Genomic DNA, 14329 nt, shown 5'->3' with positions numbered 1-14329 from the left:
AGCAGGACCCGGTTAACACCTACCTCTGCTTCCTGTTTCCTCAGTCAAGTGGATCGGAGTGGGCAAGTCTCGGGAGTCCATGATCCAGCTGTTCTAGAGGAAGCGAGGAGGAACACAAGCAAAGAGGGTGCACAGCAGCCAATCAGCTGTACCCTTCTTCTCCCCCCCCCCCCCCCCCCCCCTCACTCCCCCTACACACACAGCCTACCTACCTGTCTCAACTCTCTGACAGAGACATGACCATCATGTCTGTTCATAATGCGTTACCACTGTATCATCGGACTGTCCCGTGTTCCAGACCGGACCTCTCTGTACGAATGGTTCCCAGCGTCCCCATCTGGATTTTTAACAGTTTTAAACTTTTAGGATAAACTCTTTTAATTTCTCCGTTTATATCGTAGCCGTTTATTTCAGACATGCGACACCAGCTGCCATCGAGTCTGAAAGAGGACATGAGCGAACGGACTCAACACACACTCAAACACACACGGGATCACTCCCCTGGATGAACTGATGTTTGGTTGGTCAAACGTTTTATTAATTTTTGTTAATCTATGCTGTTTTAAATGCGCTGTGCCAGTCTGGTGTAAATCACTTTTTAACCTCTGCACTTTAGATGCTTTGGACTACATCTGCTTTATGTTTTATTCTGCCAGGTCTACAACACATCCTGACACGATAAAAGGGATCCTTTCATATTTTTTATGTCTTTTTGTGTTGGGTTTTTTTTTCATCATCCGACAAAGACGTCTCATGTTGCCTTGTCATTCAACCAAAAAATAAAATTTGTTGTAGCTGCTTCCTCTGAACGCTGTTGGTGACCCACGTCGTCCCATACTGTGAGACGGCTCGTGTTTTAGGTTTAATTTTTAACAGGTGAGTTTTACATGAACCAGTACGGAGATATAACTGGTATAACTATCCCTTTTTCAAATGGAAATCAATTCAGTAGGCCGACATCTTCCCACTCACATTCTTGTGATTATTTAGGCAAAGGTAACAACTTTTCAACAAATAAAAGTGTAAATATGGATTGATAAATACTTATAAGACAGTTGGTCATCTTTCTCCTTTTTTCGGTCCAGTCTCAGACATCTTTAAAACCAGAAAATAAGGCTTAAAGGTATAGCGTGCAACAATGTCCTAAAAAACTATGTATGGACTGATAAAAAAAAAAAAGAATCCCTCTCAATTATCACTTCTGACCCACTAGCAGTGTTGTGGTGGCGTCTGTTTCTACAGAGACCCTGCAGCCCTCTGCCTGGATTTTCTCTTTTCTTCTTATTTTGCTTTATTCGGGACTCTTCTGGGCGTCTGCAAACAGCCTCTGGGCCCCACTTGGGGTTAGGGTTAGGGTTAGCCAATAACAGCACACAGGTGTGTGCAGCCTGTTCAGGTGGTCAAATACCGCCGTTTTGTCACGCCCCTCGGCTTCTGACCAAGGCACAAGCATTAGTCTATTCATCCATGGGCACAAGTCTCCTTTTAGATGCTTTTCGGACGTATTTGACGGATGAAAACGAGTTTGTTACATCGCTGTGAGTTCCCCTGTTCCTCTGTCTCTCCTCTGCTGTGTGCAGTGGCCGTTGTGTGTTTGTGTTTTAGAACATAACACAATGTAAAACAACGCAACGCACTCGCACCCCCCTCCCTCATTGAGCCAAGGAAGAGGGGCCAACTTTGAATGCGGTGCGTTTACAAACACCAACCAACAACTGTTGCATATTATACTTTGATATTTTTCAACCTGGATTTTCCCATGATTTTGTGTCTAAGTGATTAACGGGGACACTTTTTGAAATTGGTCCAATATTGAGGGAGAACGCTGCGGCCGCTAACCGAGCTGTAATGTAATTCTTTGGGGCAACCTGGTATCGTCAGTTTTCGTCCACTAAAAGTGCTTGTTTTTGCCACTGACAGGCTCAGATTGTTATAAGTGTCTGGCAACATTATGGAGAGGACCCTGCAGAGAAATTAAATGTTATTCTTACCTTTCGCACCATTCGGTTTGTCTGTTATCGTGTGTCTCGCTTGGAGAAGCCTCGTTGTGAAATGTCGCATAGCCTCCACATTGCCGAAATCAGCTAAATATTCAGCCCTGGCACAGAAAATCTGTTAGATAACACTTAAGCTACGCTTTCTATACTCCAACACAACAACACCGGTGTCCCGTGGCCCTCCTCTCTCCACTCTCACTCACGTTTCCACCGTTTTATATATAATAACAATCTGAGCCTGTCCGGTACCAGGTTGCCCCAAATGATTATATTACGGCTGGCGGCTGCAGCGTTCGCCCTCAATATTGGACCAATTTCAAAAAATAGTTGTCCCCAGGTTGTAAAATACTGAAGTTATCCTATAAATAAGCATTTTTCCTTCAGAAACTACTCTTCACTGTTTCACCAATAAAACGGCACCATCCAAATGAGTCAATCGGAACAACCTGCGTCTGATGCTGCATTAACGCTGTCGGCAGAATGGGAAGAACAGGAAAACCTCCCATTACGTCGACTTGGGAGCGTTCACGCACATAATTTAAAAAGCCTTAATTAGCTGCTTTTTGCAGTGTTACGCATTTGGAGCAGTTTGTTAACAAGTAAAACCAAAAACATATAAACTCCTTTTAAATTGGCTGAATCAACTGTATGAGTGCTGTTAGATTTGATTTAGATGTAACTACTAGCGATTGTGGCTTCCCAGCCATTTTGCCAACGGTTTGTTGGTGATATCTGACTGCTGGTAATTACGGTCTTAACAATATCTATTGTTAAAGGGGTACTGCAGTGATTTAGTATTGCTTTTCCATAAAGTTGGGGGACTGGGAAGAGACATATATATTTTTTTTAATTGTCAAAATTGAAGCAGCAGACGCCAAGATGTCCTGCCTTTTATACTCCCTAGTTTGGGGCAAAGCTCCTCAAATGCTGGGGTCTACATTTTCAACACAGTCTCGTGGCAGTTTGTGAAATAGTCGCGAAATTGATTCTATTTGAATCGTGTACAAAGACACAAATTTCCCTTTTTTTTTCCGTGACGCTCAGCATTACGTTCAACAACATATTTTTTGTGCGTTTTCCTACAAATGTCCAGCAGCATGTGGTGCACGTGTTAGGCTTAGGCAACATAACTACTTAGTTAGGTTTAGAAAAAGATCGACTTGGTTAGGTTTAGGCAACAAAACTACTTACTTAGGTTTAGGAAAAGATCGACTTGGTTAGGTTTAGGCAACAAAACTACTTAGTTAGGTTTAGGAAAAGATCGACTTGGTTAGGTTTAGGCAACAAAACTAAGTTAGGTTTAGGAAAAGATCGACTTGGTTAGGTTTAGGCAACAGAACTACTTAGTTAGCTTTAAGAAAAGATTGACTTGGTTAGGTTTAGGCAACAGAACTACTTAGTTAGGTTTATGAAAAGATCGTGGTTTGGGTTGAAATAACACCGAATGTGCAATATCATGTAAAAAAAAAAAGAAATCTGTTTATGTACACAAATCCATACATTACATTTCGGGACTATTTCCCTAACTGCTGTGAGACTGGGCTGACATTTCCCATAATGCTACTCAGTGGCGTCTTTCATTATGCCACGTTCACGCCATATGGGATGGATGGTCAACTTGTGGGTGTTCATGCGATTCGATAAATCAAGATGGTTGTGTTATTACAGAATTAGTCATGTGAGTGAGAGTTAAAAACACTGAGCATTGACAATATAACACTATATCCATTCAACTTGGGTTTAATAACATCAACAACAGACTTTGGCTGACATGAGTTGTCCATGTTTTGGTTTTAGGCCAAGTTGGATGTATCCGAGCTTTCAGAAAAGTCTCCCTGTTGTAATTACCACTCGGATGTTTACATGAACATTATTTACTAGCCAGAAACTGTAATTACGATGACATCAATATGGAATGAATGTGGCGTTAGACCAGGCTTTAGAAAGCTCCTCCAGATGAGTAAACAGAACTTTGTGTCAAACTGACAGAATACTCCTTAAACAGCTTGTTTGATTCGAGGTGGAGAACTGGAAACCAAACAACTCTTGGTAAAGCTGATCAGGTCTTGATGGAAAAATGCCACATAGACACACAGCTGTCACACCAAGTATAATTCCCACTTTAAAAACATATTTTTGGTAGTTTGAAAGTACCAACAGATTCTTAAAATATTCTAATTTCACATTACCATAAGAATTACTTGTAGATGCTTTGACTGTGTTTTTTTTTCTTATGTCAGCTGTTAGAAACTCAACCTGTTTAGCAGAGGCAGCTAAATAGTTACACATTACATATTTTATTCGGGGGTTTTATTCCAAATCACAATTAAAGTATAAACATGATGACATGAACGGGTTTGATGGCAGAAATTTAGCATTCAGTATTTTAAACGAGTCATCAAGTCACTTTTGCTGGGAAGCATTTAGTCAAGTTATTGATATGTAACTTTGAGATAAAACTCATCTGTTCGTGACCTGAACATGACCACTCAGTCTGAAACATTTTTCTCAGGACATTGATTAAAAATGTACAGTATGAAGTCTTTATGCTAGTTTTGTTTTGAGATTGTGTGTAACTGCTGAAACCAATGGGACAAAGCCTCGTGTTTAATCTCAACTCTTCAATTTAAAAGAAAAATTGTTTTCTGAATTCCTGAAAAGCAGTTTTGCAAAGCTGCTCCTGACAAAGTCATTCACATATTGATTGATCCATTGACACACTGTTGATCCCGTCTGTCTCCCTAGCGGACGTTAAAATGGATGAAAACAGTGAACCGGGATCATTCATGTCTATCTGCTCCACTGAACAGTGTACGTTTGGTGTGACCCTGTCTGTCTTCGTTTTTTAGCAGCAGCTCTATGTTTTCTTTCTCTTTTGCGGTGTTATAATGAACATTTATCCCTTTACGTGCTCAACACTGCCAACTTTAAACTGAATCCCCTGTTACAACCTGAGAATCTGCAGTGTCCCTTTCTGTCTGTCTTTTCTTTCCTTTTTATTTTCAACATGTCCTTCCTTCCCTCACTATTCAGACCATTGATTTTTTTTTTTGGGGCAGACTTCTATCTTGACATCTGGTTAAGACTAAATGAATGTTCTAGGCTACGTACGCACAATACACACACAAAAACCCTCAACACATCGGCTAAGTTATCGTGGTAACTCGTTCTTTTAACCTCCTTTACATGCAGTTTTCACCTTATTATTATTTCCAGTAAAATAATTTTCAGGTTGGAAAAAAAATCATCACATTTCCCGAAAATGTATCCTGACATGTTATTTGGTGTCTTTGGAAACTTTGGGATCTCCACTAGAGTTTAAAATAAAGTTCTGTGGGTTTGAACAATGTTTGGCTGCCGAGCATTAGTGTGTGACAGCGGTGGGGTGTAAGTCAGAGGTTAAAACACACACGTTAGCTGATTAAACTCTAAAGGTCAATATGTGCGGTATTGCATTACTTTGTGTTTTAGAAGTGTTGTATATAACTTCAGATTTCAATCCACTTTTAAATACGTCTGGTGTGAGCTTATTTCAAAACACAAAGCTTTTCAGACTTCCAGGTTCTTAATCCTGAACCACATTTGTATCTATTTATCCAGCTAACTATCGAGATATCCAGCTAACTATCGAGATGTTTAGCTATTGAGCAAGCTACCACGCTAACTATCAAGCTAACAAGCAAGATATCAGTGTGTTCAAATCCACGTACTTCTGTACTTACACTTACTATTTTGAGTGCATAAGTGCGTTCACACTGTGAAGTACAGCAAAATGCAGTGCACTCAAAGTACCCGGATGTTGTACTCAAAACGGTCAGATCGTTGAGTGTGGAACGCTGGATACTTTCCACACTCAACTGTCGCCATCTTGGCTGCGTAGCGGAAAGGGCGGGACCACGACCACTATTCAAACATACGTAGATAACAGAATAAAACAATACAATACGTAAACATACCGGTGCATTTTCAGCCACATTGTAGGCGTAGGCGACGACGTTGGAAACGTAATTTCCACTCTGCTTTCATTTTTTTCTTCAACAAAGCAGGCAGATATTTTGGCGGGTAGCGAGCCGCGGTGAAATGTTGCGATCATCATTTCCGGTAAGTGCGCCACAGAGTATTCGATTTGAGACGATCCTACCCCGTTGAAATTTACGCACTACTCAAGTAAGTACAGAGTGCACAAAGTGCACTACATTAAAGTGTACTTCAGGAGGTACGTGGATTGGAACACACTCCTAGTTATCAAGCTAGCTATTGATGTATCTAACTATCAAGCTAACAAGCTATCTAACTGACAGTTTTTCTTCTTCAAATTATATTTAGTAGAACAGGATATTTTAATGATTCAACCTATCAAAATAGGATTGGTAACATTAACGTAGCTACATCTAAATCTTATGGCCAATACAGATATTTGCATACTTCCAGTTATAAGACATGTAGCCTATTATATAAGTTAAAATATTTCTTTTTTTCTGGAAAAAGTGCTTGTTTAACCTACATGCTTGATGTTAGAAAGTTTACAGATTATTCAGAAAAGTTTTTTACGAAAAACTTTAATTTAGCAAAATAGTTTGTTGTTCTTTTACCGGTACTATAAGCTACCTGTTATATTTGGCGCTGATACCACGCAAATTCCTAATAAAGGCCTATGCCTTTTTCACAGCAGACATGTTGACTTGTCATGGTAGGAAAAGCACACAGTGTCAGTGCCAGATCAGGTTGACAGTTTCCTTCCCAAAGTTCCAGTAAAACCTGCCCAATTCAATAAAAAACAGCCCAAATCATAACTTTGCTAGAAACACGTGTAAAACCGTAAAACCATTACATGCGCAACAGAAAACACATAAGCATACAAAGCCTCCGATCTGCATCAAATAACCAAAGATACAGTAAATATTAGATATATACAGTAGGCTATTGCAACCCACAAAGAGTGCAGTCAGACAACCAAATACACCAATTGTCATGTGATGACATCAAGGTAAGTAGGTCCTCCCTTATCCCTAACAATGACTGAACACAACTCATGGCAATCAAATATTTCTCAAATTCAATGAGTCAATAATATGAGTGAGTGGACACAACAAAGTTTATTGAATTTTGTATTTGTGTTTGACCATATACAGTATGACAGCTTGTTTGGTGATATTGTTTTTTACAGTATTTTCAAAACTCTGCGAAATGTTGACAAAAGCAGCCCAAATTTCACCTACCAGCCCAACACTATTTTTTACTGACCCAGCTTAATCAAAAGTAGTCCACTTGGGCGGAAACCAGCCCATTATGGCTATACGGTGTTACCAATAACATTAACGATGGCTCTGTTCTAGTCAAGCGCTCCAGTAAGACATGACAGCTAACATTAATTGCGTTATGTATTGCATAATGTCTCTTGTTTTAACCAGAAGTTGTTGTGTTGTAGAGTTCTGTGCATTCACACCAGACGGTTAAAATGGTTTAACTCATTCAACTCATTTAATTTGACTTTGAGTGGTTGATGTTCACGTTTGTTTTCACAGATCTGACTTTGACCCTCCATCCCAATGGAAACAGCCTCAATCAAGTAGGCTTAATGTCTGTTCTAGTAGCCTCTTTATATATATTTGTCACAGGAAGAACCAGATGGTAAAATGAGACTGGAAGTGTGAAAGTTTTGCAAACAACCAGGAATACATTTGACAAATGTGTTAATGAAATTTCTTCATTTGTTTGTCAAATTTGAGAGCAGATTAATTCTGTCTGGCCCACAAACAAAATGTGTGGTCAACAGTAGGCTATGTTTGAAGCTGAAGAGTTTATACTCGGCCGCACGTCTCAAATAAATGAGGCCTGCGAGGGCTACTCTTCATGCATTATTAGAACGTGGAACGGTCGCCTTCTGCACAGTAGGCTACTGTACAGTATGTGTGTGTAAATAGATGTAACATCCTGTTCTGCTTGAATTGTATCCTTTGTTGCAGTAATTGTTCTGTTCCAGTAAATATGCTTTGACATGCATGTAAGAGAGCACAAATGTATGTGAAGTGTGAAGTATTATCAATGGTGGTAAGTAGTTACCGGTAAGTAGATCTTCACTCTACAATTTTCTGGTACTTGTTCTTTGCTTGATTATTTTATCTTACTTTATACTTCTATTCAGAGGGAAATATTGTACTTGATACACACATTGATGCAACAGTATTAAACACCTCATAATGTTAGCCTATATAATAATAACATATGAGCCACTGAGGACATTTATTGTAGAACAAGAACTTTTACTTTTAATACTCTAAGCATATTTTTAAAGTACTTCTGTACTTTTACTTAAGTAGGGTTTTACTTGGTATTTTTTACATTGTTGTATTGGCACTTAACCTCTTAAACTGCTTGAGGGCGCCCTCGGACGACTTTACTGTCTTTCAGAGGCTGTAGCAGGCTCAGTTTTAGAGCTAGAGCTAGCGAGGGTACTGGAGTCACAGAAAACCTACTGTATAAGGAATCCATTGGTACCAAACCATGCCATGCTAGCTCCTCTGGAAGTTAGGCTAAATTTTGGCAGGGCAAAACTGGTATGGCCAGTATCAAAGGGCTCTTTTGACCTCTCACCTTAAGATATGTGAATGAGGTTCTATGGGTACCCACGAGTCTCCCCTTTACAGACATGCCCACTTTATGATATTCACATGTAGTTTTTTTGCATGCAGGATAAATGTGTAATTTTCAACCTATTCTAAAAATAGTGTGTTTGAATATTCTGCATACTGGGGTCCCTAAACAGTCTTAGAATTCCATACATTGGACATGACTGTAAAGCTGAGACTCTTGTGGATCCAATGAGCCCAACTGTATTATGATTGATGATGTTAGTCCCCATAGTAGCCATTTCATTGTAGTGAGACCATTTTTATAACTGACTGTATAAAATGACCTGTGGTGACCTCTAGGATAATCACAGCCTCATGAAACTTTACAGCCACAAACTAGAGACCTAGAGCATTCAGAGGATGGATGGATCAAACTAGAGACCTAGAGCATTCAGAGGATGGATGGATCAAACTAGAGACCTAGAGCATTCAGAGGATGGATGGCTATAGGCTATGCAATCTCCAAATGTCAAAAGTTTTTGAAACCAAATCACAGCATGGCTTTTTCTATGGTGTTCCTCAAGGTCTTGGTGTCTTAATGTGGTATTTTGGATGGATTATTGATTATTTTTATCAATTTTCGAGTGGTAAAAAATGATTAAATTTAGCACAGAATCTGTGTAACAAATCTTATCAACCCAAAAATTGCTGCAACAACTTATGAGACATAATAGAGCATGGGAATTATAACCATCATATACTTCTATCATAATGTTCTAAACCCTTACACGCTTTTACAATTATTTTAACTATTTAATCAATTCATTCATTCATGTTTATTTCTGATGTATGACTAGAACAACTTGTCACAGGGCTGAGCTGTGGTTCCCAGCTTTCAGATGATGTACACCACTTCTATGTGACATCTACTGTTGACCTGCTATCTCCCCCTAAAGACCCCCTGTACCCCCCTAAAAAAAGACAAAAACAGGTCTATTGTGGGTCTCAGAGGGTTAACAGCTATAGTACAATAGTCAAATGTTTATTTTCTTCTGCTGGGGCCAGTATGTGATTGTTTTTGAGGGGCGTCCCATGACTGCAGCATCTTGCAATAATCTCACACAGAAATATAGACTGGTTTTCTTCATGAGCACTAGAGGGAGGCATTTGACTGTAAATGAATGCTAAACACTTGTTAATGAACTAACAACCGGACTTGTTCTCTCCTCAGGAATCTTGTATGGAAGATATCACGAAGTCACAGACACAGAAAAGGTACAAATGATTTTATAAATGAATCCACTGAAAGCCAAACAAACCATACACAGCCTAAAATCTCTCTCTCTCTCTCCTCTCTGTTAGTGTTCGCCACAGGTTGGCTTTGACCACAGCCTCACCTGCAGCTCATTTCCCTGCCTTCACCGAACTTCCTCTCTTTATTTGACTACATCTGCCTGCACCAACAACCTCTAAAAAACCCACAAACATGAAGAAGTCGCCCAGATGCGTCCAGCTTTCTTTCAGGACTTGGGTGAGTACAAAAACATCTTGCCTGCGCGGTTTTTCCATAAACTGGACATTCATTGCCCCGGTGTACCAAATTCCACAGCTGTCCAGAGTGAGGTCATCCTATTGAACAAACTGTGTCACCTTGAAGCACACACACACACAAAAAAAAAGCCAGTGGCATCTGGCATGACGCCTGGCCTTCCTCGGTATTGTGTGACTATGTTGATGAGAGGCTGGACGGCGTCACAGCGGGCCGAAGGGCACCGCTGCCCCGCGATTTGGGTCGGGGCCGCGCTAATTTTGTGACCAGTCGAACGCCCCTCCTTCCTCTTTACCCCCTCATCATCTATCACCTCCTCCCCCCTTCTTGTACCACTCATTCAAACCCTCTCAACCTCCGTACCCCACCACCCAACCCCTTCATCCTTTCTATGCTCCGCTCCCCCCTCCTCCCTCCTTCATTTGAATCCCACAGTGAGGCCTCTTTGTCCAGTGGCTGCCGCTGCATTGTGCTGCAAAAGGAAGCAGAGTAAATGGACAAGCAAATGAGTTTTCTCCTTCAGCCAACTGTGATGTTAGGACACACACACACACACACTCACACACAAACACGCTCTGATGCGCTCACCTACATGCACCCGCACACAAACATACACGCAAAGATACATGTACCCGTTCAGGAAACTTTCTTTCTCTTTGAAACATTTTCTTGGACAGATAATTTTTACTTTTTATGTCCGTGACCTTTTGACCTGGAAACAAAGGCCTCAATAAGAGAGGGAAATGCCAAGACATACAGCAGAGTGTTCACATATCATCACGTCCTCCACGGAGCGCTGCTGCTGCTTTCCTCCACATTCCAGGAAACTAACATTGTGTAAAGTCTTATTTATTTTGAACCCGTAAACCTTGTCATATAATCACCTTATTATTGGATATGGCAAATATGTTAGCAAATAGTTACTCCATTTACACAACCAGCAGACACTAGCATTCATTCAGAGTCGTGTTTCTGGCCACCTGATGAATGTCAGTCCAATACTTTTTCTACTGTAGCTCTGTTTTGGCCTCCACCAACTCCTGAGGGAAATATCTGTCTCTTTAGCTGCTAAATGCTCCACTATGTTCACCGGTTAGTCGCTAACTTTGTGTCTGCCGTTTGGGGCTGGGCAGGTAGTGTCAGTTTTATGTGGGCTTTTCTCTAAAACAGCTGCCATGCTGCAGCTGGAAACGGGATGAGAGCGGTGAGAGTGAACCGAAACACGAAAGTTGTTGGCTGTAAAACCGAAACAATGAAACTCAGTAGAGCTCAGCCCCAGTCGGGTGTTAATTCTCTGGATGTAGGTTACTATGAGCGACACCTTTCGCTTTAAGCACCCGACACACCAAGCCGACGGTCGGCCGTCGGACGGTTTGGGGCCGTCGGTGAGCGCCCGTCGGTCTAGATATTGTGGTGTGTCCCGCACCGTCGGCTCTAGTCTGCCCTTCAGTGAATCAGTGCATGAGAACAGAAACAGAAGTGAGGAAAGCAAGCCAATGAGTAAAGTCAAGAGTGCAAACACAGTAGGCTCTTCTCATTTTTCCTCTTCATCTCATCTGATCATTCAAATACATGGATATTTTCACATCGACATGGCCATCTGGAATGAAGCTAAGTGGTGAGTGAGAGTGGTGTGAAAATGGTTGGCAAACACCGCTTTGTTTTCACTTACGTATCATGACAACGGCTTGTTTATCTGCCGTCCTCGGCCTTCCGGTTTTCCTTTTTGCATGATGAATACCGACTACTGCCACCTGCTGGTGTGGAGAGTTATTTCCTCTCACGCAGGCGCAGAACGTAAGTACTAACTGGCTGTCGGCTGTAGTCTTTGTGATGTGTTCAAGTGCAACTCGTCAGCCAAGTTAAGGCGACGCAACAGTCGGCCTTCATCGCCGCTAGTTCTTCGATGTCGGCTTGTTGTGTCTGGACCTTTAGACCGAAAGCATCTAAGTGCGCGGATATCTTTTATATCCATTGTTGATATAAAAATATTCATTAGTGCAACTTTAATCTTTCCGGAAGGCCTCAATGGGATTTAAAATCTATTTAAAAAAAATAAGCCCCAATAGCAATCACTTACAGACATAGAAAAGAACAACATAAGATCAGAATCAACAAAAAGATATGAGAATGATGTCAAATACTGCACAGGTGGCACAGTAAAGACAACCTGAGAGTAGTCTAAAGCCATCCATTAAAATAAATACCAATCGAAAAATCAAACGGTTCACAGAAAGAGACACATTTTTGCCATTTTCAAACTAATTGTTGGTTACAGGATCTCTCAGTGGATGTACAGTAGTTAAAAAGGAATAGCTCAACATTTTGGGAAATAAGTTTATTCACTTTCTTGCAAAGAGTTAGATATAGAAAATCGATACCACTCTCGTCTGTACAGGATATCGTTAGATTATCTTAGCATAAAGACTGGGAACAGCCCGGTCTCAGTCAAGAAATAGTCTCCCCACGTAAAAACACAAGTTGCCATTTTTACACTTCAGTTTTTGTCCCGACAGAAAGTCAAGCATGTTTTATTTTTTTATTTTTTGCTTTCCACGACGTGTTCCGTCACGGCCGTGAATTTGACCGAAAAAATAACTTAAAAAAAAAACACCACTGCCGTTGCGTCTTTGCACATGTAGCATTCCGTTGCGCGCCCGCTTTCGCTTCTCCCTGTGAATTATATTTTTATTGTTTCCCCTGGAGCCTCATGGGCCCCTTTACATGGTCGGGCCCGGGGGGGGGCTTGAGCCCCGGTAAGCTTTATTTTTATTGTTTATTAACGGTGCCGGGAGAGTGTGTATTGTCGAATAAGGGACCGACGTGTAGTCTGTCATGTGTCGCGGCCAAGTCATGACAAGAATTTATGACTCTCAATCGACATAGTGATCATCGCATCCGTCAAAAATATCATGTGTTCATGCTAAGTTAAGTTAAGATTACAGTCTCATGGCTCTAGCAAAGAACGTATATTGCCAAGAAGTGTAAGTCAATTGTTCATTCTGTTGCAACATCAGCACCCAGCAGCAAAGCTATGCCTCTGCCATTTTGGACTGAAAGCGACTACCGGACTCCAGTAAAAAAGCGGCCACCTAAAATGTGCCGTACAAAAATAAAACTAAATTATTTCTTATTTCTTATTAATTATTTTATTGTCATATTCTGCCAAAATGGCCTGTGTTGAACAATAAAATATTATAAATATAATAAGCGTTTTCAGTCCAAAATGGCGGCAGCGGCTGGCAAAAAACACACACATTTTAGTTTCTTTGCTTCTATCATCTTTGGCTCTGGTCTCATATTTCTCGCACAGATAGGAGTTCTCCTCCAGCTCCTGCTATCTTCTCTCCGTTGAGGAGGCCTGACTTGTGTGCAGAGGTCAACAGTTAGTAGCGTTTAGATCACACCGGTGTTTTTTATTTGGGGGCAGTGAGACGGCCATATTTTCCTACAGTCTCACATTTAAAAGGGACATTCCACCCTAAGGCCAAAATAAACGTTCACAATCTGAAATATTACCTTTTTTACTGGAGCTCGGAGCATGTTGCTCCTTATCGAGGTCATAACTCCTGCGAGACAAAGAGAACATTAAAGGTCAGGTCAAAGTCACGCTTTATCTCTCTGAAACTAGCAGATTAAAAAATTCATTTCTCATGTGTCATTGAGCACTACCGGTGTCTTAGAGGCTGGTTCAAACCTACATATCTCATCGTATGTCATCTTGTTTGACAGCTGTGCACCACTTCTACAGTGCTCTTGAGCAACCCAGACAGCATCTACCTGGCCTGCTCTGCAGCTGACCCGTGACTCTAACCTCTCTGTGGAATGCATGGCTGTAAAATGCCTGTAAAGTTGTTTTTACTCTCTATCTTTCTCGACCCTCCTTCACCTGCTTCAATTCTTCTCTCCTCCTCTCTCCAGCCCCTCCCTCCCTCCCTCCCTCCTCTCCTCTCCTCTGCTCAGCCCCTGAACTGTGGCCACTCTGTAAAAGACCCCAAACGCAGCAGATGTGTGACGGCCGACACCGTTAACAGCTGTCAGCTCTTATATCAGCTCCTGTTTAACCCCCACACACCAACCTACAGCATACACGCTCCACACAGCGATCACCAACAGTTGTGCTACAAACTTGAAGAGTGAAATCCAACCTGCCTGTAGGGAAAGGCGAAAGGTTTTTTATTTTATGCAAAGTAAAAATCGGATCACCTTCA

At 41.2% G+C, this 14329-nt stretch overlaps 2 protein-coding genes across 6 annotated transcripts in view; both read left to right on the top strand.

Moving 5' to 3' along the window:
• Positions 1-1045, top strand: part of adss2 (adenylosuccinate synthase 2) — a 39654-nt gene extending 38609 nt beyond the window's left edge. For both annotated transcript variants that reach the window (XR_012595172.1, XM_074645606.1), the window contains one exon: positions 45-1045. Coding sequence is in view for 1 of the 2 variants with exons in the window: in XM_074645606.1 (XP_074501707.1) it covers positions 45-97 (53 nt within the window). In the remaining variant the exon portion in view is untranslated. The remainder of the gene's footprint in view (positions 1-44) is intronic.
• LOC141773667 (echinoderm microtubule-associated protein-like 6) overlaps positions 1-14329 on the top strand; it is a 512018-nt gene that overhangs the window by 435377 nt on the left and 62312 nt on the right. The window lies entirely within an intron of this gene.

This window comes from Sebastes fasciatus, chromosome 9, assembly GCF_043250625.1.
Source record: "Sebastes fasciatus isolate fSebFas1 chromosome 9, fSebFas1.pri, whole genome shotgun sequence".
NCBI lineage: Eukaryota > Metazoa > Chordata > Actinopteri > Perciformes > Sebastidae > Sebastes > Sebastes fasciatus.
The sequence above is the reverse complement of the archived record's forward strand: the minus strand, read 5'-3'. Positions and strand labels throughout refer to the sequence as shown.